The sequence below is a fragment of the Bombus pyrosoma genome, linkage group LG12 (assembly GCF_014825855.1).
Source record: "Bombus pyrosoma isolate SC7728 linkage group LG12, ASM1482585v1, whole genome shotgun sequence".
Lineage (NCBI taxonomy): Eukaryota > Metazoa > Arthropoda > Insecta > Hymenoptera > Apidae > Bombus > Bombus pyrosoma.
The window spans coordinates 2,288,553-2,315,302 of NC_057781.1; the positions used below are offsets into that span (position 1 = coordinate 2,288,553).

Below are 26,750 nucleotides of genomic sequence, written 5' to 3' on the forward strand. Positions count from 1 at the left end.
AACTGTGTTAGATTTGTATCAGAAGAGATAATTATAACGATTTCTACAATGCATGTGCTTACACATGCCATGTATAATTGCAATAGTTGATGGTAGTTATATAATCTGTAATAAGCGTCGAGAGAATTATTCACGGTGAATAAATAACATCAACGAGTTAAATATGGTTTCTGACTATCCAGAGCTCAAGTAGAATTTTCATAAAAAGGAATATGAAAGAAATATTACATAAATCTGTATATATTTTTCTTTCGATAATAAAGTATAACAAGCAGACAATTGCATGCTTGAGTCATCGTTTAATTCTCCGCGTTTTAATCCGTGGATATACAATACAAAATATGTTCGTCGATAATATCAAATTCTTGTATAAAGGCAGTGTAAAACGCAGTCTGAAGTACAGTGGCTTACGAAAGTATTTGGATTCTTACATAAAATGTTCTGCAATTTTATTAGCGCTATAATGAAACACATCATAATTATATTCGTAAAATTTGAAATCAATCTGAAAATGCACATAGAAGTTACAAAATATTTATTACTAACATATACATATTCAGTAAGAAATTAGTAGACGTATAGAAATGAATATTCATCTTGTCCTACTGAATATTGATTCTTACTAGTACAATAAATACTTGACTGTCTAAATATTTTTGTAATCTGTACGAACTATACGTTTATATTCGGTATCTTGCATCAATAACATGTATGTACATTTTCAGATTTATTCCAAGCTTTACTAGCACCATCATGATGCTCGAGTTTCATTACAGCGCTAACGAAATTTCAAAATTTTTCATACAACTCACAAATATGTTCATAAAATGTATCTACATGAGTTCGAATATTTTCGTTAGCTATTGCAATATGTGAGGACACATTGTTTAGGAACGAGACTATCGTCTCATCAACTCTTGTATGTGGGAATTTGGTATATTGGTATACAATACTTTTATTAAAACACAGCTACACTTTTGTTAGAAATACAGATTGATATTGCTTTATTTGAAGAATGAGTGTTGTGAACAAAAAAGGGATCTTATGAACGAATCAGAATAAGCTAATGTAGTAGAAAATATACCGGGTCCTGACCCCATTACTGTTGTATTTCATACACTCTTGCAAGCGTTATAAAACGACACGTTCTCTCGTTCTTCCGTAATTTCCTCGTCGACGGTGTTCGCTAACGGTCTGCCCCGAGTTTCCGGCAAAATCGAACATAGTATACTTGCTATTAAAGCTAAGCCGCCGCAAAGAGTCGTTGGTCCCCACCATACAACAGCTCCTAATAAATCAGCGACGTAAGGCGCGGCTACACTTCCGACATGCGACATCGCAGAATTCGTACCAACCGCGGAGTTTCTGCAGACCTGTTTCGAAGAAAAATAATTTAGAGCTGTCATTGATGTTATCATTTCAAACTTTACCAATATGATAATCATGATAATCTAGTCTTGGTAACAGTGCTAATGAAATTTCAAGTGTTCCAAAAACACACATAATACATATATTTATTGAACTTGTCCAGAAATATCCAAAAGGTAGATTAAATAGTAAAAATTACGAAAATGTCTATCATAATATCTAGCGAGTAATTTTTATTGAAATAGTTGGTTTAGTTAGTTAAAAGTGTAATTGATGCAGTTTATTTATTAACGCAGTTTTATTAGAACTATGGGCGACCAAAATATAGAACTCGCGTGAATGAAATTATAGAATAATCAAGCTTTTATCTACATACTTAACAAAATATCATTTAGATTCCGCAAAATGGAAATTTGTAAAGTTTTTTTGTAAAAATTGTAGAATTGCTCATTTTATTGTAGATTGCTTTTATAGTTCACCTATCTATGCTTACCGTGGGGAAAAGCTCCGAGCTATATAGAATGACGATGCCATAAGCAGCTGACGCGCTGAATCTACCAATTAAGGATACGGTCATAATTACATCGTTTTCAGTCGTTGGAATTGCGAGAATACAGAGTAGGCATAACGCAGCTATGACATATAAACTTGCGCTTCCTGGACGTCGTCCCATAATCATTAGAATCGGCGTCGGTATCAAATAAGCTGGTATTTCGGTTAGACCCATCACCAACACGTAAATGTACCGATTTGTTGAGAAATTGTTCACATTTAACGCTGAAAGGATTGATAAAATATATTTTAAGCTTTAAGCTTTAGAACAGTTTACACGAATTCTATTTATTTGAACGAAATTCTTACTAAATGAACTCTTGTTAATTAAATCTATTTTTTTAATGTGAACTGCTATAATATATACGAAGAAATTCTAGGTAGTCGAGAGAATCACTACACTCTCATTATACATGCAAAATTCAATTATATAAACTATCTCTCCTTCGATAAGTTCCTATAAACAGAGTTCTACTGTAAAAGTATAATTCTTTTAGATACTATAGTAGTAAGCGGAAACAGGAATAAATTTCAATAATTCGATTACCTAACGCGTAATAAGTCAGAGAAGCTGTCATCCAAGTAAAATTCGTGATGAGAATCCTCTTTCGTAATTCACTATTGCTAAGAAGCACCCAAAATCCTTTCATATTTTTATGCAATCCTTTTTTGGTATCCTTCGATTCTTGTTTTAACTCTTGTATTTGTATGGTTGGTGTCAATGACGTTCTCATTTCTGCATCAGGACTTCCTTTAGATGCTCTATCGATTAAACTCTTCGCCTCCTGTCGACGATTGTGAGCTATCAGCCATCGTGGAGATTCTGGCATAAGCCTGCAACAGTTACAAATTACAGTTATTCTACATATCTGCTCATTAAAATGATTTATCATAATAAGTTCCCTGAATTCTTTTAAAGATACAAACAGTATTTCTCTAAATTCAGTTTTTAATCCTATAATTCAAACAAGATTATGTCGTGAAGCAATTTCAGATAACAAGCTGCCTGATCTCAGTCTCCTTGAGAAATTTCACATTACACAAAAGCAAACTTACCATAAGTGTATTAGCAAAAGCAAAGCCGGTAAAGATATTGCTAATTGAATATATCTCCATTCGTGTAGCAAATAAGCTACACCTGGCACAATTACTATTCCTGTGGCATAGCCGACGTTGTAAGCAATTCCCATCCATTGCCTGTGTTTTTCATTCGCTACCTCTGTGACTGTATGACAAATAGGCTAATATATAATAATAATTAACGATCCAATAAACCAACTAATAAATATCAACCTTTAGTTCATTAGTAATTGATTAGTAATTCATTTTAATATTAATTTTGATAGCTATTGTGGAGCTTCCAAGGGCAGAAATTTCTATAAATACAAATTTTCAATTGATTTAAAATCATATCGATATCACATTACTGTGTGTTTCATAATTATAATATTATCAATTTATAGAGTACTCACGTGTCGTGAAAGACGAATACTGTATGGCTGCATGACTAGCACCATTAACTACTCTCGAGATTATAAAACCCCAATACCAAGGCACAATCGCACCAGCTGGACCAGAGGTGATTAACATTATTATTCCAATAACGTAACAGATTTTTCGGCCATATTTATCTGCGATGACTCCGAACAAAGCGCTGCCCAATAATTTTCCAAGGGACAAAGCCATGTGAGTGCTCGAACGGGCCGCGGTTTTATCGCACACCAAATCCCACTAAAATTAATAATAAAGTCGATTATTCATAATTTTCCATTATACTCACTGGTTATCCTATCTACATAAAAGTTCCTACTGGAATGCAACATACTCTTTTATAAAATAAAATCTTTTGAAATACTGTTCGAGAAAAATCATTATAAAAAAGTATTAAAAAATGTATAAAAAAGTCCAGTTCTTTCAGTTTTGCCTACAAAAAATCCAGTTTTTCCAATTTTGCCTATAAAAAATTCCAAGATATGACAAAAAATTCAAAAAATTTGGAAATAAGACTTCGAAAATTTGTTTTTCGCAAATTTCTCGCAAATACGTATATTATAATCATAACTTTTATTTTTAAATATAATTGATTACAATTTCAATACTATTGAAGCATATTGTGTGTTATGAATGAAATATATATTCATTCAAGAAAGTCGTTATTCCTTTAAGAATTTTAATGTGCTCCGAATTTTTGAGCGGGAGTGAATCGATACTAACAGATGCCGCCGTGAGTATTGGACAGGATAGAAACGACTTTCTGGCAAGGATAAGGGAACTTTAAGGAAATTGGATTTTAAGTAACTTCGGATAATAGTGTTACGACTTACGGCTATATCTAATTAGTGAAATGTGATACTCACATCTTGCACGAGAGAAGTTCCATCGATGTCATTCGCAAAACTCCTTACTTCACAGGAAATCGACTCAGGTAGAGGCTCCGAAATTTTATATTCTAACGCTTTCTCGAATCCAATATGCGCAAAGTATTCATAATTATAATTGTACATAGTACATGAACTGGTCGATGAGATGTTTCTTATTTCTTCGTCCGTCCAATTCGCGGCAGTCAAACTTGGTATTGCACACCAATGTGTGGGAGTCTGTGAAACATAATTCTTATTTATCTAATCATACATGTATATTTTTATATAGAATTCTATCAATTTTTTATTCCAGGGCTCTGATCGCTATATAATATCTTTTTTATTAATATGGTACAGTGGCTACAAGAAGTATTGGCACGTCATTATATTTATTATAATATTTAAATACTAATTAATTAAGTTTTATTACTTGTTAATTGTTAACATTTGGTACTTTGATATGATTACTAAAATTTGAAACGTATATAGAACTTGATAAAAAGACTTTTCGTTGGAAAATAATGATATGTGCGAATAGCTTTTGTAGCTACTAAGTGTAAGTTAAGTTTACTTCGGCAATAAAGATATAAGACATAGAGTGCATTCCATTGAATATCGTCGGTGTCAGTGTAAAAATGAATATTATCCATAAAAAGCTGGACCCATATCCGAGTTTATCAAGCGCTTCGAGCAGCGGATCCGTGTCTTTCGTTCTTCTTCTATCGTTATCTCCACTTGCGGGCATGTTTTCTCTAGGAATTATACCAAGATAAATAATTTCATACTTTTGGAAAACAAGCATCGACAAATTTGTTATGATTATAATCAGTGTGGTTTTGTACGTAACATTTATAAAATACAATTTTGAAAAAAGTTACAAACCATCGTTTAATTTTCTAATCAAATTTATAAGAAAATATGAAGAAGAAATTATTAACGATTATATTCACTGCAACGTCGATCACATCATAAATACAATTAATAGTCGCTCATTTTTTAATCATAAAATCAATTAACTGCCACTCCTAGTTCTATATTGTACCTCATTATTTTCTCATGTAATTATTTACAAAATTTTTCACAAACTTTTGTCAATATGTAGTACTTTTTTGATGACACTGTCACATTGCAATTATTTTCATCGCATTTTCACTCTGATAAGCATACTATATCAGTTCGAATAACAACAAATCGATCGCGTAAGTTTAAATGGATCGCACTATCAGCTTGTCGATTTACGCTCACCAATTTCGCAATTGGTTAATTACCAATACGATTTCGGACAAATTTTTCAACGTTTCTTGGATCGAAGGTCTCTGTACGATCGTATACCAACGACTGACAATTGACAGCTGTTTCCTCCGCCACGTATCGAGATAAGCAAGTTTCTAAACAGGTATAGATATAGCGATATTGCGTATGCCGATACCGATGTTCATTTTGTGATAATGATAATCTCAGTTGATTTACTTACATGTGTAAGTGTCCTCGTGTTCTAAATAGTATATTGTTATGCTACAAGTTTATAATTCTTTCGACAATTTTGTATTATTTAGCATTATTTCCTGTTATTTTATCAAAAACGTTTTCAGATTTCTTCATAACGGATTTCTTAACTTTAGTTTTTTTTTATTATAGAGTTTTATTTTATCGAAGTTGAATATTAACTGAATAGATTTTTGGATTTAGTAGAACTTAAAATTTATTTGCAACTCGTTCACTACTTATCTAGAATTTCTATATGAAATACTCAGTACTTAATTACCGGTCTCCACCGATGTTACTTCTATCTGCATATTTGTTTTTAAGCGATATATTTCTGCATGTAAGTGGTTTCTGAGTGTTAATAAAATTAAGATTTACAATTGAGAAATTAGAAATTTATTTGAAAATCTATACTGCAAAGTAAACTATATTGACAAATGTATTAAAAGAGCTGTGAATGTAAAAATACACTTTTCCATCGAGCTCTTCGATTAAAAAATTATTATTACAACAAACATGATTGATGACACAATGTTGAAAATATTTTTGTAAAAGAAACAGATGGCAACATATTCTACATTGTACAACAACAATAATGTCATTATTTGTCGGCTACGGGGCAATACGAAACGGTTGGTACATCACTGGAATAATTATCAGATCCATCGAATGCATTTACTTACAACTTATCAGACGAGAAAGCTTATTACAGTGTTACGAGATATCAAATTTACGCTCTTAACGTAGGCGTATGTATGGTTTACAAGCATTATGTAGCGAAGAGAAAAGAGATGGTTTGATTGCGTACATTTTATGGCAGCGAAAACACCCGAACGAATTGTTTTAATTCATTTAATATATAAATTAGAGTGGCTGACGAAAATATTTGAACTCTTATCATAAGGAACTTTTGTACCAATATTGTACGTATTATATAAAACATTTTGAAATTTCATTAGCACCGTAATTAGACACGACTATCGTGATTACATTGGTCAAACTTGGAATCAATTTGAAAATGTATATAGAAATTACGAGATATTTACTGTCAAAATATATCAAGTAAAAAATCAGTGTACAACACATACAATATACAGCTTGAACGTGTATTAAGTATCGAAAATAATTGCAATGAATATTGAGACTTACTAATACTAATTCATAATCGATTGTTTAAATACTATTATGATGTCATATAAACATATACTTGTTCTAAACATCTTGTAGCATCCATCTACATTTCCACATTCGTTTCAAACTTTACCAATACGATTATGACAGTCTCGTTACAGCGCTAACAACATTTTTAAGTGTTTCGTATAACACACATAATATATTCTCAAAATGTTTCTGGATGTTTTGTGAGCCCCTGAATATCCAACTACACGTCGAGTATTTTTCTTATTATTAAATAGAATGGGATGTGATTTCTTTCTTTCCTTTCTCTTTTATTTAAGATCTTAAATCAAAGAAATCGTGTTTTCTCGAATTTCGTCGATTTTCACAACGATAACCGAATCGATGAATAATCGAAGTAGGTTATCGACCATTTATTTCCATCATTTAGTCATAGCTGTTTGATCGCGCATATTTAATCGTTTTCATACTTTTGCTCTCGTGAAGTTCAACGTCCTTGAGATTAATTTCGCGTCGCGGTTTTTCAGTGGCGTTTTGCGCATAGACCGAAACAAGAAAGATCCGACTTGAGCGTATTATTAGAAACACGATGAATTGTTTTTACAGGGGCATAGACGAGTTGACATAGTTACGATTACGACGTCTTCTACTTCGTCGATTATCTTTTTATTAGGAACTAATAATAGACGCTCTTAGCTCTAAAACTCGCCACGGTGGCAATCATTCACCGTTATTTTCCAAACAAAAGCGAAAAAGTTAATCCGAAAAAATACGAAAATACGGTTTTAATCACGATTATCTTCCTCCGTGCACATTTGATTCTTCCATTATTTATATATTACATACAGTCGCAGAGACAAAAATAAATGGATGGGTAGACTGGGAGTAAATGCCAATGAAGCTTAATTATTATATGCTTGAATTTTATTTATTCTATATCCTTATAGTACACATAGGTTATTTAGTAGATAATTGAAAATAACAATAATATTCTGATGTAAACAAGTTGCATTTAACGAAACTTCATTGATACATGTCTCCACTTGTCCACTTATTTTTATAATAACTGATAATTAATAATAAATTCTCTTTGGACATTTATATCTATTTTATCTACTGAATTGAAATAATCCATCTATCTACTGAGAATCGATATCACAATTTTACCTCAAGTCAGGTAAAACAATAAACTCTTCATCAGTCCTGATCTATTTCTAAAAATTAGCCGCTTAGAAATGGAAATCAACATTCGATTAATTTCGTACTGTGTTCAGACGACTTTGAATCGCAAATATTTATATTATTCATTGACTTGTACTCGTCGCACCATAGGAACGTTGTACACTAAATGGAAAAATGAGTTTGCTATATGATACAATGCTCTTATCCAGGCGTCGACCTTGTATCTAATTTCCCTCGCGATTGGGAAAGCTTCTCTTGGTTCTTCGAGCTCCATTATACTGCAAAGAAACAAATCTTAGTTAAATTTATTCTGTTAATTTGCACATGCTTCATACCTGCTATATTCCATTCAACTATACTATAACTTATAACATCTTCAACTAACTAGACTCAAAGATGACACAGATATTCATAAGTTATTATCGTGGGTGTAACCAGTAATTAAACAACTATGTCTACAAAGTATTTACAAAGATTCACAAAATTATTACATACTCATCCGTTTCTGGTTCCTCTTTATTTCGATTAGTACAGGTGTACATGTAGCAAGCTGGATAAGCGCTCGTTGTCGTTACTTTATGAAATTGGCCTGTTTGTACTTGGATCGATGATCCTTTCGAGACCACGATATATCTCTGTTCCTCGTCGCTATATGTTATTTCACCTTCGAGAACAGTCAGTGTGACGTTGGTGAAGTTCTTAGAGATATAATTGTCTAGATACATGCCTGGGAAATCAGCGATGAAAAGAACATCGGTATCGTTGGACCAAGTGTAAACGTGTTGCTGAATTTCTTCCAACTTGTATCTGAATAGAAAATAAAACAATAAATATCATAATTTTGTTATTTATATGAAAATATTCGTTCGTTGAAAACGCTATTTACTAGGGTAGTTTAATTCATAAATCATTAGATAAGTAAACTGTGTTTATACCTATACGAATTATATTGCGAAAGAAGGGGCATTAAGAAAGAAATAGGCTGAAACGGGTGCCAATCTACTGTTAGCATATCAACATTTGGATCAAACATCCTCTGTTGAAATCTTCCATTTAGCGAACACCACACGTCGATGTAGATGCTTAAATTCGATGACAGTCGCGACCATTTCGGTTTTCTGTCGCGTTGGAAGTCACTCTCGAAAAGTTGATTTTCTTGTTTAATTAAATTATCCTATAAATATCATATTACTCTCTATAGCATAAATTGCATGTGAAATTTGCTGATCGTACGCGTCGTTACAGATGTGAATCTTTCTTTTCTTATTTACTAAGAATTCAGATTCTCAAACATTACATAATCTGATGATACGGGTGTGTCGATAAGATAACACTTACTCTTAAACAGGAAGCGTATTGTATGACCATATCGCCGTGTTTCTCCCATCGATTGGTTTGCACCCATGCTTCAGGATCCAAATAACGATCCTCGTTACTGACGTTATCGTGAATCTTAATTACGACTAGTACAGTATCCCAAACGTGCACCATCATGTCCCAAGAATATCCATACATTCCTGGTACCCAGTTATTGTAACCCTAATAATAATGAAAAAAGGGAAGAATTATTGAATATCAAAAAATTGATGTAAGCGGTTCGTGTAATCAGGAACATATTATTAGTGTACCTTCGTGATAAAATGAGAGTATGGTAAGAAAAACTGCAAGAATACATGGAATAGTAATAGAGAAACTACGAACTTTTGCTTCTTCGTCACTCTAGTGGATTTGCTGCTGATTCCTTTGATATGTTTACAAGTAATTGTAGAGCTTATCGAGTTTGTACCTTCTTGGTTTCCATCATCGATCGATGATCCGTTGCCAGTTTCATCATTTGTTTCATCGTACAATTCTTTTACTTGCTCCATCGCAATTTTCTCATAGTTTCTTATCTCTTGACTTTTCTTAGAAAATAAACGAGCATAATTACGTTTGATGAAAGTTCCGAGCCTTCGAGGCCAATTTGGACTGCAAAACAGAGGCATCGTTGCAAGGCACACTAATGGAAACATTCCTGAGAATAAACACTGAAATTAATAATGCACGTAGAATTTCGTTTACCTTGGGATAAAATTATTACCGAAACGAAATTACTCACCGATACTAAATAATCGAGAGTTCATTAAGTGGAAAGCTGTACAAAATATCATTGCAGGAATTCGAGTTTTATCGAACAGCATCCAAAATCCAACCGTGAGGTCAAAGATAAATCCAAACCAGTGAACTATGAAAAAATCAGTTTGCTTGGTGGTCAAAAATAATCTGAAATGGTGCAATAATATTTTATCGACTGGCAAAATTCTATCGGCTGTCTACCTCTGATAAGAGTATAGTTTTCATGTATTTTCGAACTTAGATATGTTCGATTCTTAATTATACCTACTTAAACGGACTGAAGACCCAATGCTGCGATAAATTCGTCATGGCGTAACCTGATAGCCATTCTGCACCAGATTTTTTCAGTCCAGCTAAGAAATATAGTGCAAAAAATTGAAACTTTAGAATGAAATAGTTCCATAATGGCGCGGTTTTCTCGGTAACTTTCATTTTAGTAGCATCCAATGCACTGTAAGAGAACACTTCGTCAATTTCTAGCATTAAATAATTAGTAGACATAGAACTACCCAAGTTGTACAGATTTATAAATTAAATATTTTATAAAAAAATCAGGAACATTTGCAGAAAAAACGATAAGAAAAATTTCCATTTATTGTTTAGGCCATCAAATTGATATGTTTTAGTATTAAATTAATATCTGCAATGATTCTGACTCATATCAGTCAATTTTCTCATTCAGATTTTCTTTCAAACTCACAAGTACTTGTTAGCCTCCGTACCCCAGAAGAGAATAGCAACGATCCCATAAAGATACGTGTGATTGTTCCAGTAGCTTTTATCCAAGAGGAAGATGTACCAATATGGAATCACGAAACAGGCACAAGCTACTTTGAATCGCGAACCTAGCATAATTCCAAAAGCACCTATCCACATTATCGTGTAAATTAATATCATCCATGGCAGTGAGGGAGCTTTCATTCCGTGAATTAATGGGAAATGGCACTCCATAGGATCTCCCCATTTTATGTCTATATCTGCTAATCCTCGTTCTTCTACCACGTCCAATACCATGCATAGTCCTAGACAATGTTATTTAAGTAAACATAAAATTAAGTATAAATTTGTATTACCTCTTATGTTTTATGTTAACAAATAGATTGCCCACCTATTTTTTTAACCATTATATTGTATCTTAAAATAACTAACCAAAAAGTGCTCTGACAACTCCTAAACTAGCTGGATCAGTTGGTCGATACAAAAGCGCTGTGAATCTTTCAAAAGACGAAAGATCGTCCAATTTGAATCCACATAGTCTTTCGAACTTATCTTCGATCGTACGTGCTGAGAGTTTCTGTTTACCACCTTTCTTACATTCACTTCCAGTTTCTGAACAGGGTTGGAAAGTTGCTAACTGTCTGCTTTTTCTCCACATAACTATTGAACTGAAAGTAAAAATACTAAGCTTTACATCACAAAAGCTTTACATGAGCTTTACATAACTCAAACATATTCTTTAAACACCAAAATTACTTCTTTTCAGCCACTCGTTTTGACATTATCACCTACAATACGAGAACATGAACGTACCAATCAATCGATAAAAAATATTAAAGAATTGATTCGCAAAATTCCATCGAGGCGAGTCGAGACGCAATGAAGATCGCTGAATTTTAACTTCAAACTTTGAATCTGAACAGAAAAGAGACTGAAACTGATAAGAGATCGAATGAAAGCAAATATATCGCGAACGGATGCGAAGAATAAAGCGAAAGTATTCGATTTAACTTACCGAGGAGCGGCGTGTTTAAGCCAGAGTAGATGAAACCGGTCCGATGACGATGTATCGAAGGTTGCTGGACTTCTGCGCGTCGCAGCTGCAGGACTAGTCACTGAAAAAGAAATTCCGGAGGCTGAGAGAGAGCAGGAGTACCGTCGCCAGGCAACGTGCTCGATTATTGACCCGCGCCCGCGCAATAATAATATATATTATCGGGCATTCTTGTGCATTGTGCTCAGGTTTATCGATGCACATTATCGGTCGATATTTAAAAAATGCATCGTCATCTGCTTCTATTTCGTGTGTAATCGAAAGAAAACGAAATTTGCTTCAGTATATTTTGTAAAGTGGATGGATGCCTATGTAAAGTGTCGATTATTCGCTTCGATGATTTTACTGAGTTAAATTTATTGATCGACTTTGTTACGACAATGTTCACGCGATGAAGAAAATTAAAAATGTTATATTACAGATGGGTTCCGTAATCGGCATAAGTTTCAGATATTGGGAAGTTTAATGTGGAAAATACTAGAGTGCTCCGAATTAATTTATGGAGTTTTTTCAGGTTTATACGATTGAGCAAAGTTATGGTATTTTCTAAAATTCTGTGAAACGTAAAGAAAGTTTGTGAAAGCCAGGAGAACGTTTCATAGCAATTGGAACGTTGGTTAACTGGTTGAATTGTACGTTGCGCCGTTACACTCGTTTAAAAATAAATTATCGACATCCGCTTATCTCCGCCATTGTCAGTACACTATGTAATTATATAACAAGGTCTGACAAATTTACGTATGTTCTTATTGCGTGAATAACGTTAGAGAGCAATAGTGTATTTTCTATTTTTTAATATTTACTTTTATTATTGTGATAAATATAAAGAAACAATTCTATCATAAATAATGTTTGCAAAGATAACTAACACTATCTTTCGGTATATATGTTTCAGTATATATGATGAAAGATACGATATATCTGAATTACAAATAATGAGCTATCTTAGTCATCGAAAAAGATACCAAGAGGGGTGCGTGAATATTAGATTCTCAAAGATAGACTATTATATCCAAAATCCTTACTTTTCATCAAGAAGATCCTATGGGACTTTGCTACGCTCTCACTATTAATCCCAATCGTTTCCACCACAACGCATTGCTTAATCCTTTTCTTTCATCAAAATGATGAATCAGTAACGCATTTATTCATTCATTTCATCAACCTATCGAATTTAATTTGCATGAAAAATTGTCGTTGCATCTTAGAAATACTTCTCGTGTTCGAAATGGTTTTATAGTCTAAAAATAGATGCAGTTTTAAGTCATGTACGTAGAGGAATAGTATAACGGTATACAATTCGTAATAGAGAACAACGATTACGCAGTTTTTGAATGAGGCAACGAAGTCTTTTTGGTCTCGCAGCTGGGGTGTTTCTAATGAATGGACGTAACTTCGCGTTCAAAATCCCCAACGGCCGTTTTAAAGCCGTAAAACAAAGGACTGATTTATTTCAGCACGCCCCTCAATCTGTCTCCGTGGACCACTTTTGATTAGTGCTGCCTCTTCAAGGTTCAAGGCTCCAAAACTACCATTTCATAATGGATCTCGGTCCCTCTTGTATTCCTCGATACGTCTTAGAGACAAAAATGCCAAATGTAGTTATATACGTCTACAACACGTTCTAATACATCACAAATAAAAATTCAATATCAACTGGATACAAATCTAAAACGCTTCATCTAACAGAGTTGAAAATATCTGAAGAGTCTTGATCTTTTACACACATACGAAATGACTGGTTTCGCTTTTCTTTTACTTTTTCTATCTTTTCTATCAAAGTAATTTTGTTATTGTCACGACTCACTTCAAACATTTATTTATACTTTTGAACAAAGTACTGTACGTCTCAGGCAGGTAGGTATTTTACATTCGAGTATGTATAAGTGAAAAAAGAAATGCAAAGTTTTTTCGCCTGAGATTTTGATTTTTGGAAAGAATTGAGCTTGAAATGAACACTTCGACATATTGTCGATAGCCATATTGAACGCATTTTCTTGAAATTTACGAATTTGTATTCTCGATTTTCCTCAGTAGATAACCAATTGGAAAAAACCTTTTTCCTTCATTTTCAAATTATTTCTATACGTATAACGATCTCCTGCGCGGATATAAAACCTATAATAGGACATTCAATATTCATCAAATGTACTACCATAAAAAAGAACACCTCTTCTTCGGTTCTCCATTGGAAAATGGAACGCGACGGGACACGTGAGCGAGGAAATTAACGCCGCTATTTGCTCACGGGCACACATAAGAGCCCCATCAACCCCCGCGTAATATTTGTCGAACTTATTTGTTCAGGAATATGAATCAGTCCACCTGGAAGCGGCCAAAATGAGGGACGGAGAAAGAAGAAGTCGGACGAAGAGGAGAAGAGGCGAAAGGAGATCCGCGATTGTCGTACGTATTTGCCCGGCTATTTATCATGGTTTATTATTTCCTATTGTCGATGGAGTCACGCATTGTTGGCGGACGAGGAGGGCCACGGCGAATTTCTAAAACCGTGTCCGATCGAATTTGCATATATCGCCTGGGATGCGTGTCTGGCGTCCGATTACAGGCTCTATTAATTGCGGTTCCGCATTGTTCTCCCCGATAACGTACTCTGATATCAAGTTCTAGCCCTCGTTCGCTCCTCCTTCTTCTCCTTGACTTAATTTTTTCAGCTTGCTTTCGATTGTCGACGTAGTTAAGAATGACGCTTTTCATTTTGACGTGACGTTCATTTACGAAAAAATTAACACTTTGAAATTCTGATCGTGACAGATTAACAAGTGTGAAAAGGTAAATTCCTTTTTAGAGCTTTCAGTTTGCCTTTAGTTGTTAGACATTTAATGGTGCAATTTGTGATTCTTATGCGACGTCGTTCTTTCCTGAAGAAATTCATAGGTTGTAATTTTGATCGTGATAGATTTGAGAAGCGTGTGAATGAAGGAAATTTCTTTTTTAAGTTGTTCAGCTTAGCCTTAGTAGTTAAATATTCGATGTTACTTTTGATTTTTATTGAACCACGTTCTTTCACGAACAAGTCAATATGCTGTGAAAGATTTTAGAGATGAAAGGAATATTGTTCCTTCTTATCGAACAATGTTGCTGTCAAACAATGATATTTGTCAAAAGTAACGTAGTTGTCATTTATGTAACAAACTGAAGGGAATGAAACGTTTGTACGGTTCACTAGAGTAGCCACGTTATTCTCAAAATCTCGATAAAAAGTGTAATCCTCGCTGCATTAGATGGATGCATATTCATGTGAAGAGCAGAAGAATCGAAGGATGTTGCGGACAACTCTTTATGCATGAAGAAACAATAGCGTGGATGTAGCGCGTGTCCGATATTATGTAACTCATATTCATTATGTTCAAGAGTTTCTTTATGCAATAAAAATATATTACGCAAGAAAGAATTATTCCAATAAATTCAATCACTTGTTTCCATTAATATCGCAATCACAGAAACTTTAAAGAAAATTGTCTCATGTTTAAAATTTCTTTCATCTAAATTTCAAGAACATATAATCTACACCTTATACATTTTTTTGAAATTGAAATTTCGAATTATGTACATTGGTGATCTAAGAGCGAACGTTTCCCCATAAAGAATTCCACTAGTAACGATCTTTGCGCTGCAAGTCTAAATAGCAAAAGGGGAGGAGGGATGGATGAAGTGGGCAAAAAAAATCTGGCATAAAATTAACAGTATACAGCTTGCAGAATGCAGTTTGTTGCTCACCGGCAATATTTCATGATGGTCTCTCCCGCGAAGAGAGAGAGAGGGTTCGTTCTCGAGGGGGGTGTTTAACAATGGAACCCTTTACCCAGCCCCTAGCGCCCAGCCAACATCCATACATCATCATTCATACTGAAAAAAAACCTAGGGGCACCTATAGGAGCCTACAGTAGAGGGGCCTTCGAAATTTCAAAGTACCCAGTACGCATCAAGTACTTTCTAATGCTACGCTGGATTTTTCGTTTGCCTTGTTCAGGAAGCTTGAGTTGCACCTTTAATAGTAACAAGTTTCATGCTTGTCCCTGTGAATGGTTTAATTTTGTAATAATACTGACTTAGATATTCATAAGGATTCGTTAAAAAAATTTAGGATATTGTATGAATGAACGAAACAAATTTAAGGAAACTAAATAAAATATATAGAGCTTTATTTCCATACATGTAATACTTTTAGTACACTTCATTTTAAAATTGAAAAGAAACAAATAAATTGCAACTGGAAATAAAAATTAAATTTTTGCTTCTTATGTCTCTACAACAAACCGTAACTTAACGAAAACAAAGAAGAGGAAAAGTGAACTAAAATCAACAATAGCGTTCAAACAAACCCATGAAGTTCTTGGGATCATTTGATTCCTAAAAACTGGCTGACACCTTTTAAAAATACTACCACGCCTAGGAACGCCAAAAGGGGTTGCACCGGTAGTAAACAGTGACGTGCGAAACTGTCACGCAGGGTAAGGAAAAAAATGGAGAGCCAAAGAAAGGCGTAAAACCATTTTGCTCTTTATGGACCACCCTTTGCCCCTATCGAGAAAATATTCGCCATCCTCTGGGAATAAAAAGTACCTAGGGAAACTTTATGAAATATATTTTCCAATTCTTTGTTTAATTTTGTGTTGGAAATTTAATAATTAACACAATTAAAAATTAATGTTCTTTACTTGAGGAATTCCTCAATGATACTGAGTAACATTAGAAATTTTTTAATCGCTTTATACAATTTTTTAGTTATTTTAGATATTTATATCAATGTATATTATATTATTATATTCATATTAAGTAAGCACGGGTTTCTCGATTCTAAATTCTTAATTATTTTCGGCTAACACTACACACTTTTCGATTCCTTTTGAGGAAATGTTTTGAACGAATGACAGTTAGCAAACGAAGATCCATTCTAGATCAAAACCGATCGATCAGTAACGATCGTAGGACAGTGGAGTGCGAAAGAATCGAAAAAGATGGCAGAATGAGAAGCGTAATCCGCTTTTCGAAAAGTGGCAACCCCTTCGACGAACCGTGTGTCGGTCGTGTCACAGCACGGGTGACTGATTGTAAAACCATGGAGTAACCCGCAAAGGGTTGCTGGGTCGGGGCAAGAGGGAGACGGACAGTTTAAAATTGAGCCTCGTAATCGACGTGTAATCCTCTAAAGCCGTGACAGTCCGAAGATAATGGAGCACCGATCGTCGATGGGTGGCTAGTTTGTTTTCCATGGCGGTCGCGTCTTAAGCGTTTTCAATGTTCACGAAACCTGATGGGGATACTAAACACATTTGTTGGCCGATTGATTTATGGAGTAAATGTGAATCCGTTGTTTAAATTAATATTTATTTTATTACAAAATTTTAGTAATAAATTATTGTCGACATATGACACAACAAGTAGACATTTGTATATTGTAGAATAAATGCTGTCACGTAGATTAGAAGTATTAAATAAGTAGGATTCCATTATGTAGATTATAATATGAATTGCAAACTTTAAAATTTACGGCATCCGAATTTAAAACATACAGCAAACGCTGTGTAATTAATAAGAATCAAACCAGTCTTCCAGAAACAAACTCATTTCTCCCTGCAGCTGGTCAAAAAACGATTCTAAAAGAGTACACGCTTTTTTTCACTTTCCTAAAAAAGCCAGACAATCCTGGAGCAAGTGTTTCGTGAACGAAGTTTGGTACAAAAAACGCACTAAAGAACGTTCCCCGTGAAAATCCTCTTTTTGTTACTTACATAGCTAGAAAACCTGCACGAGGTCTAACTGTCTTTTTCTTTTTTAAGCTTGCTGCAAAACCCATGTGGGGTGCTGGATGAAATTAAAACTATTAGAAGCTCATTAGCATTTCTCGTTTCGATAGTTTATGATCTTGAAAGAGGGCAGACTGATACTCGCATCATCACATGCGAACGATTTTCATTTTTGCGAGGCGTTCATCCGGAAAGACGATTCTGGGGTGACAAAACGCAGGGGATACAGGTACCGGTGCGTGTTCGACTGGGTGTCCATCATGTTGTCACTCGCGTGATTCATTTTCTAAGGCTTGAAACATGTCCAGAATAGAAAAGTTCGTTGAAATAAGGCGATAACTGGAATATTTAAATTCTATTTATTGGAAAAGAAACAAAGCTAAAATTTTCAAAAGTGTAAAAGTTTATCGTTACGAAAATATTATTTAACTATGAATTTATAGTACGTTCCGAAAGCCGACTTAATTTTGAATTGGTTTCCTGTAATTACCGGGGCGTGCTTACTTATTGCAGCAGTCTCTTTTATTTTCAAAGATACAATACTCGTCGAGAATAGATATCACGTATGTAAGTAGATTTCTATGGATTTAAGAAAGCATGGTTCGAAAATAGAACGAGGGGAAGAAAAGTCTATGTATTATTTGATTAGAGTTTGACAGCCAATCGAGATTCCATAAAACTTTGATATAGTTCGTTATAAGAATTATTTTCATTGATCTGTTACATTGGAAGCGCGTAGCTGATCGATCTGCGAATCACATACCAGTTTCTAGGGAATACCCTGCTGAGAGATTCTTTTGTTCGAATAGTTGGCGAGGAACCATCCTCTCTTGCCCCTAGGGAATCTTCGAGTATTATATTCTACGTTTCCCTCCTAGGAACGATCATTATCTCTTTAGAAACCGAGCGATACGATGCGAGTCGAGTAATCCGAACGTTATCTCTTTTATTAATAGAAAAGGAATCAACTGAATCTTTCGTAAGATTAGAAAGAATGTTGCAGGATATTTGTAGCTTAAGCAAACTTTAATAAAAATTAATTCTTTCTTTATCTGTTACGAGTTCTTCAAAGCAGCTTTATGTTCAATTTTATTTCTTTCTCGTTCAATCAATAAATGAAAATCAATAAACAATCGAAATATGAGCTGTTCAGAAGTCATATTGATCAATACCATAAATTGGAAAATATATTTGTCTTTGATTGTTTGTCATATTTTTATGATATATTTCATAACAGTAAGTCATTTGTTTCGTGAGAATTGAATTACGTTATGAATCCTAAGGCCTGGAAAATTTCACTGATTACTCTCATCCCTAAACCCGGAAAACCAATATATGAAACTAGCTCCTATCGCCCAATTAGTCTTCTACCTACCTTGTCAAAACTATTCGAGAAGATGCTAACGAAACGACTTCTTCCACTCCTAGAGGATTCGAAAACACTGCCAGATCATCAATTCGGTTTTCGGAAACAACATTCTACAATAGAGCAAATCCATCGCATAACACAAAATATCAGCCAAATCCTAGAAAAGAAAAAATATTGCTCAGCGGTATTCCTTGACATTCAACAGGCATTCGACAAAGTATAGCATGAAGGGCTTCTATACAAACTTAAAAAAATCCTACCACACACCTATTACTCCATCTTAAAGTCCTACCTAACCAAAAGACAATTCATGGTTAAATACTTAGACGCCATAACCATAATATTCCCAATAGAAGCTGACATATCCCAAGGTAGTGTCCTTGGATCCCTGCTGTTTTCCATCTACATTACCGATTTACCAATATCAACAGAGATAACTATAGCAACATTTGCTGACGACACAGCGCTATTAGCTTTCCACGCAGACCCGATAATTGCTTCATTCACTCTCCAGCGATGTCTCGACTCTATGGAAAAGTGGTTTCATAAATGGGGCTTCAAAATTAATGAAAAAAAATCCACACATGTAACCTTCACGCTGCGAAAACAAACCTGCCCTCAGGTCACCATTAACAGTACAACAATTCCTAGCAAGGACACAGTCAGATACCTGGGCATGACCCTGGATAGGAGATTAACATGGAAAAAACACATCACAGACAAAACAAAGCAACTCAAGGATAAACTTAAAAAATTTTATTGGCTCACTGGCCGACGCTCCAACTTAAGCACGCAGAACAAAATTACCCTCTATAAGACCGTAATAAAACTTGTCTGGACCTACGGAATCCAACTATGGGGAACAGCAAGTAATTCCAACATTGAAATACTTCAACGCTTCCAATCGAAAACGCTAAGATCCCTAATTAATGCACCCTGGTATGTCACCAACGAAGTAATACATCGCGATCTCAAGATACCAACAGTCAAAGAAGAAATAACAAAATATAGCAACAGATATAGCAAAAGAGTCAACAAACATCGAAACCCCCCAATTACTAAATTACTTAACACGTCGGACCAGATCCGCAGGCTAAAAAAAACTACCCGTTAGAACTAAGCACAAGATTTAACTAGATATTTATATTAAGTAATATTTACTTATTTATAATACTTATTTATAATTATACTTATTTATAATAAGTATTAACTTATTATAAATAATTAGCCATGTCACTGCGCCACGTCAGAGAAAATTACTGAAAATTCTCAATGCGAGAATTGATTGTAAATTACTAATAAATAAAAAAAAAATGTACGTTATGAAACTAAGAAATTGATAAGAAATGAAATTGATCAGTTCGTCCTCCAAGAGGTTCATACGTACATAGTTTGATTCTGTGTTGGAGAAGCTGAAAGATACGACAGTACTTTTAACGAGTTCCCCCAAAAAAATAATTTCCTTCTGTCTGTTTATTTGTGTACACTGGCTCGACAGGCTTGCCACCCTCTACTTTAACCGTACAATCGTTCCGATGTAACGTTCATAGAAGGTCAATGGCGCGTGCAGCCTTTTTTTATCCTCGATATTATTTTACCACAAATGGCAACTGTACTACTTTTGCCCAGCCGCCGGGCCAAACCAGTCCACTTCGTTTTTAAGTGCCTAGTCCCGCTTAGTAGACATCTGCGATAATTTCTATGTACGAACCGTTTCTAACATAGCCATACTATTTTTCATCCTTCTTTTTTCATCTCTTGCATCCCACAATCATTATTTATCTTTTAATAAGATCATTTATCTTATAAATTAACTGAACATATGACATACCTGTTGAGAATTTTGGATGTTTGAAGCCGAAATAATGTCACAGGAACACAAAATTTACACTTTTAATTAATATTGAAATAGTTATACATTTATTTAATGGACGATCTCCATTATATTTATCGATAAATATTTGCACGCGTCTTAACACTTTCTTCTATACCCGACTGTTAACCGACTATTCCAGATGCTTCTAACGACTGAACTGTTTACATTCATCTGTTTTGGAGACGCCGCGCACACACATACTTCCATACACTGATACTAACATACAAGTATTCTTACTGCGCATTTAACCTAGTCCAGCACAGAAAATTATACATATCTCAACAATACCTATCTTGGTTAGTTTATCCTGATTACTTCCCATAATCTCTTCAATAGGAAAAAACTAACTAAACTTCCCTTTTTATAAATATTTTATCAATATCAAAATATCAAAGAATTGACCAACATGGACGAATGCAACTCGAGGAATCGAAACAGTGGTCATACAAAATTAACAAATCCGTTGTCACGACAGCAATTCTGTTGATGTTCCATTAGATAAGAGAGACAATAGAGTGATAGTCAAAGTGCAAACATAATGGTAATGGCTCTCGGTAACCAGGAACTCAAACGGGAGATTAAAATCTGCCGTTGTACGCCGACTGTGTTTATGGTGGTCGCACACACAAGAGGTCTGGCGTTAACGTCAAAAGGCGTTATTCGCTTCAACTGGCTCACCTGGTATATACCGGCAGAAAGGTATCTGATTATTCGATCCAGACGAGATTCGGAGCAGTTTCTAATGTTGCCTTTTTGTTTCTCTTTCGATCTACCTCAATGTATTCTTTTGAAAGCCTGAGACCCTGGCGATTACAAAAGCTTGCCATTGTCAAGGCAATTTTATAGGGAAACAACTGGTTAATTTTAATTTCTAATGGCATAATGGGTGTTTTAATAGTAATTTAATACTATTTCTAATTTTTAGTTAGAATATTACTTAGAAAAGAGAATATTTCTAATGAGTCATTTCATAAGAAATGTGGCTCTTTCTGAAAGCTAAATATATAATAATGAAAGTTGTTAATGTCGGAGTTCTATAAAATCGAAATAGAAAACTTGACAGAAACGGAAATTAATTTTAAAGATTTAGTTCTATATAAAGAAACTTCTTACAATATACAACATTTCGAAAGAATCCTTTGCAAATAAATTATATTTACTTTCTGTAACTATTCAGATCGCCGATGAAACGATGAAGAATTTCTTTCGTTACGAAGTTTCCATAAATAAAGCTTGTCACGTACAAATCGAATCGACGTTCACGAAAAAAAAAAATTGTGTCTACATAGCAAATATGATGCCGCATCAAAGGAACGAAGAATAAAATGTTTCTAGATGAGCGTAGAATTACACACGAAGTGGAGCATTCAGGGCTATCGTGTTATCGATCGTCTCCCTCGATCAAATTCTTCCCTTTGATGTTGCTGGGGTGCATCGAGTGGCCTGGATCTAAGATAATGCAGTTTATTGTCGGTCGAAGGGCATGAATTCGTTTGTAGCAACATGCGAGAGATTCGTTATCTCGAGCGGATTTCAGCGCGGGTGTGCACAATCACCCCAAATTGAGCTCCATAAATAGTAGCTTTTTCGTTCTATCTCGATTTTATTGTTGTTATCATCGAGATAATTACTCTTAGATTTAATACCTTTATGCCTTGTAAGAGATAACAGACAATTGAGGTACTCAAAAGCCAGACTGTTTTATTCCTTGAAAATTTTCCAATCCTAATATAATATGATTAGTGTTTAATTCCTCAAATCAAACGATTCATCTCGACGAAGTTGATTAAAGTTCGACTTTTATATATTTTTATAATACAGAAACTCCTTTATTTTGTTCCGTGATAATTTTATCATTTCTATTGTCACAAAGAATCTATGTTTAATCCTTCAAAAATCAAACGATTAATATCAATAAAGTTGATCGAAAGCTAATAAATGAATTAATTGTAATAAAAAATTGTTTTATCGTACTTTCATTGTTTTCATTAATGTATAGAGTATGTGTGTTTACTGGCTTATATCGTGTGCATAAACGTTCAAGCGTATAAAGTACACGACCCCTTTGATTTCTGGCTGTCCACTGGTTCGTTGGCATCAAATAATTTTATTTCTCCGTTGCGCGCGTCTTAATTGAAACGCTCCGTAAACTGCCGCGAGCACTTCACGTGGGTCAAACATTTACCGACATGTAAGCCAGGTTAAACATCCTCAGGCGCTCCTTATGCGCGTTCGTTTTATTTCTTCTCGATATTATCGTCGTACTTCGTTCTCAGAACTCAATATGCACACAATAGCAGAAGCAGGTCAAATACGAAGATCACAAGGGGAGGATATAAGTCACGTATTTCGTGGTTTATAGGGAAAAAAATTTTTAATTTGAAATACGTCCTCAATTAATCTCATTAAAATTTAATCCAATTTAAAAATATTATATCTTTGCAGCTATGTTATATTAAAATATTTTCCTTTAGCCGCACACATATATTATACGCAGATTTTTGTAAAATTCTATAGATTCATACCGTCAAAAACATTCGTCACGTACTATTTTCTATTGCATCCCCATGTTCTATGTTTTCAAAAAGTCTCCATGTTCTATATTTTCAGAAAATCTTTATAATCGTCATATGATAACTTTCAAAATATTACATGCTAGTAAATTTGGTATAGTTAAGGATATTCTACTAAGATGCTTAAATATTCAAGTCACGCGGTACATAATAAATTCGATGCATCAAAACGAATCTAGCGTTACTAGCATGGCACGTGCTGCGGAAAGATTCGCACGCGTTGAAGGCACGTGTTGGAGCAGGGTGCAAGCATTCGAATTAGCAAAGAATTTCTCACCGGTCTGGAACTGCCCTTTATATCTCAATTACGCTTATATTTCCACATCGTTCCATTGACACGTGTCGTAGCTTAAAACCATAGCCACGATGGATTCGTCAGTGTTCAGTCCGGGATTAACAAACAGGGTGATTACATCCTTTAAAGTCTACAATATCGGAGAAACATATAATTTCAATTATATATAAAATTATCATTAAATATCTTCAAAACTGTTGTACGTTATAAAATAATAATAATACACTTACTCTTATTATAATATTAATAGCGCTAGAGGTATGTTAAATTTTCAGAATTTTAAATTTGTGAAAAATTTTAATTAAAAGAAATTAAGTAATTTGTAAACTATAGTATGTTATAGTTAAAATAATAATAATTTACTAACATTATTATAATATTGATAGTATTGTTAATATTGAATAGAATTTAAATGTAAAGGTAGAGGCTTATAATCGGTCTTCAAACTTGATTCGAATAAACTGGGATTCCCTTGTCAGTGGGAAACCAGCTATGATATCTCAATTACGCATAACTTTTATACGATGGTAGGTGAACACGTGCACCCCGGTGTGAAGTTTCCCGCTATCAATTTCTCAGCCGTGCTACCCGGTGATAAATGCACGTGGCTGTGGCATTTAGTCGCATCTCGGTCTTCCTGATCACGTGCCGACCAGAACGTGCACGTGACCGTTGTTACACACCACGTTAATTCGCGATATCCTACAAATCGAGGGAAGAAGATCAATTGGTGGTTTCGACAAAACAATCTTCTATCTTTGTATCAATGAAATTATTCGAGAAACAAATTAAAATAAAGTTTTAAGAATTATAATGTTTAATACTTCTTTTCAAAGAATATTTTTGTTTACAATATTTGCATCTATTCATCATTCATTATTTCTTTTATCACAAGCTCTATATGATTACTAATATTCTTTTTTATCAAAATATATTATTCTGCAAATTTAACAAGAAGTGAGTAGATGCACGTCCATGTGCCCGCTTTTTCAAAACCTTTCAAGGAGCACTCAAGACGACACGCGACACTTTAACCACAAATGGCAGAATTACCGTTCTGTCGTTATTATTCTTCCGCCTTTTTTTACCGAGGTGTTATCTGTGAATAATCCATCCTCGAATCAACGACTACGACGAGCAAAATGCGCACGTGTCGGCGTGCAAGAGGGATGCGTTTTGAGTCGCGTGGCCGGCACGTGGCGATAACTCGAAAGGCTAAAGTGCGGATAAGGTTGATTGGCTGGAAAGGACCGTCAACTAGGGTTGGGCGTGATATGATATCCTAGGATGCTTCGTGGTTTGTTTAATTCGAAGGAAGTTTGAGTTTGACCTAATAATTGGTAAGGATAAAATCTAAATAAATTTGAAAACCACGGGAAACAAAATAGTTAGAGTTTATTGTGAAATAAAATGAAGCTTTTATTCTCTAATTCTTAATAATTTTAGTAATGATTTATGGAAGACAAAATTTATTATACTTTCTTATGAAATAGCATGGAGCTTTTATTATACAATTCATAATCGTTTTTATTTCAACGATATTCTTAAATTACGAATTTATACAAATTCTAGGAATTCAAAAGGATCAAGAGGCCATATCAACCAGCATTCAGAGATCTCAATTTAGGGAACAAGAATAGTTCCCATAATCCAGAAATTTTGTGACATTTCACGAAGAGAAATTCGGGGGTGCTGTCCTCGTTAGGATCGTTAAATACCTTGAAATTACACAAGCGGTGGTCCATAAAGGTAGCACGCACCCCAAAGTCACGTTTTTCGATGCATTAAAATTGATTCGCCACACTAGTCGCGACTAACCACGCTGTTCTAACTTCCCTTGTTCATCCCTCGTTCTCGTTACCGCTGGAAGACATACATGCCCGATCGCTACAGTTGTAACACTATCGACCAGAAAATCATTTTCCGGGTTGTTTTTTATGTTTACCCTGCGGAAGCAAGCTTTTAAAAATATCCTACGACTTATTAAACTTCCAATCGTTTCCGGACGCGGTAAAAAAGCTGCCAGGTGCAAGATCTCTTTTTGCGATCGTTCCACTTCCGCGTCGATAATTCACTTGAATTCCGAGGTACATCAAACTACTATTAATTTTTGAAATTTATCTGCTTCAATTTTTGGAGGCTTTTTTCTGATTACACTTGCATTTTTATGTATTTTTTACGGATAATTTTTCATGCGTGTTTAAAACTATTCTGGTGATTTTATATATAGATTTTTAATTTACTCTACGTATGACTTTTTATGAATTATTTATGCTTCTTTATGAGTACAGGTTTCTACGTAATTGTAAAGTTTTAAAAATTCCTGAAACATAAGATATAAGGTATTTTATAGCTTTCCAACCGATGATTCACGATTTCAAATGTTAAGTTACTAACAAATGTATTAATTTTGTAATGTATCAAAATTTATTAAAATCTTTAATATCAACAATTACTGCTTAGCATTCTCATCGCCATTTTCACATGAACCTCTACGTTCTCACACACCGCCACTTTCGGTCATTTCATATTTTTCCATAAAATTTTTCGGGACCACCCCGCACTGGAGGCCACACTGAAATCCTGGTGAAGCGTGTGCCCATTTCACGGTCGTTTCTTGCGGTATGCTACCCTTGAGGAACCAGTCGGCGTCTTTGAAATTCACCACTTCGCGGCAAACATCACAGGCAAACCGCGAACGACGGATTTTCGCGCTTTTGACTCTTCAAGAATATTACTTTTAGCCGATTTTTACGATTTTCCCCAATTTTTCAATCATAAGTAAGACGTCATAGTAACCAAACCGCATATATCGATTCTTTTCGATTTCCAACTATTCTTTGATCCATCGCGCGAGAAATGTATCCTGAGCGTGAGATTCTCGAGAGTGAACTTCCTA

General features: G+C 34.6%; 2 protein-coding genes across 8 annotated transcripts; both read right to left on the reverse strand.

Moving 5' to 3' along the window:
• Window positions 1-980: 980 nt before the first annotated feature.
• Window positions 981-5,502, reverse strand: LOC122573977 (organic cation transporter protein-like). Of its 3 annotated transcripts, none has more exons than XM_043741044.1 (8): window positions 5,367-5,502; window positions 4,852-5,032; window positions 4,278-4,517; window positions 3,393-3,651; window positions 2,977-3,145; window positions 2,468-2,754; window positions 1,862-2,145; window positions 981-1,373 (listed from the first exon to the last, which is right to left on the reverse strand). In XM_043741044.1, the coding sequence occupies exons 2-8, from the start codon at window positions 5,023-5,025 to the stop codon at window positions 1,113-1,115; spliced, it is 1,674 nt and encodes a 557-aa protein (XP_043596979.1). In that variant the 5' UTR covers window positions 5,026-5,032; window positions 5,367-5,502; the 3' UTR covers window positions 981-1,112. The 3 variants fall into 3 exon arrangements, with proteins under 3 accessions (XP_043596979.1, XP_043596976.1, XP_043596978.1); XM_043741041.1 differs by having other exon boundaries at window positions 5,323-5,461; XM_043741043.1 differs by lacking the exon at window positions 5,367-5,502 and adding an exon at window positions 5,163-5,302.
• On the reverse strand, window positions 5,163-20,991 carry LOC122573975 (vitamin K-dependent gamma-carboxylase). 5 transcript variants are annotated; one of them, XM_043741036.1, is made up of 12 exons: window positions 20,939-20,988; window positions 11,932-12,031; window positions 11,730-11,853; window positions 11,349-11,584; window positions 10,900-11,221; window positions 10,468-10,650; window positions 10,183-10,346; window positions 9,713-10,098; window positions 9,423-9,623; window positions 9,020-9,258; window positions 8,580-8,891; window positions 5,163-8,362 (listed from the first exon to the last, which is right to left on the reverse strand). In XM_043741036.1, the coding sequence occupies exons 4-12, from the start codon at window positions 11,572-11,574 to the stop codon at window positions 8,203-8,205; spliced, it is 2,193 nt and encodes a 730-aa protein (XP_043596971.1). In that variant the 5' UTR covers window positions 11,575-11,584; window positions 11,730-11,853; window positions 11,932-12,031; window positions 20,939-20,988; the 3' UTR covers window positions 5,163-8,202. The 5 variants fall into 5 exon arrangements, with proteins under 5 accessions (XP_043596971.1, XP_043596974.1, XP_043596972.1 ...); XM_043741039.1 differs by having other exon boundaries at window positions 11,730-11,831; window positions 20,939-20,983; XM_043741037.1 differs by lacking the exon at window positions 11,730-11,853 and having other exon boundaries at window positions 20,939-20,991.
• Window positions 20,992-26,750: the final 5,759 nt, after the last annotated feature.

Bases quoted from the DNA above. Each gene is read 5' to 3' on its own strand.
- LOC122573977 (XM_043741041.1), bottom strand. The intron at 3,146-3,392 runs GTGAGTACTCTA...TTTGTCATACAG, and splicing joins GTATTCGTCTTTCACGACAC to TCACAGAGGTAGCGAATGAA. The intron at 2,146-2,467 runs GTAATCGAATTA...CAATCCTTTCAG, and splicing joins TCTGACTTATTACGCGTTAG to CGTTAAATGTGAACAATTTC.
- LOC122573975 (XM_043741035.1), bottom strand. The intron at 9,259-9,422 runs GTAAGTGTTATC...TGATATTTATAG, and splicing joins AATACGCTTCCTGTTTAAGA to GATAATTTAATTAAACAAGA. The intron at 8,363-8,579 runs GTATGTAATAAT...GTTTCTTTGCAG, and splicing joins GAGGAACCAGAAACGGATGA to TATAATGGAGCTCGAAGAAC.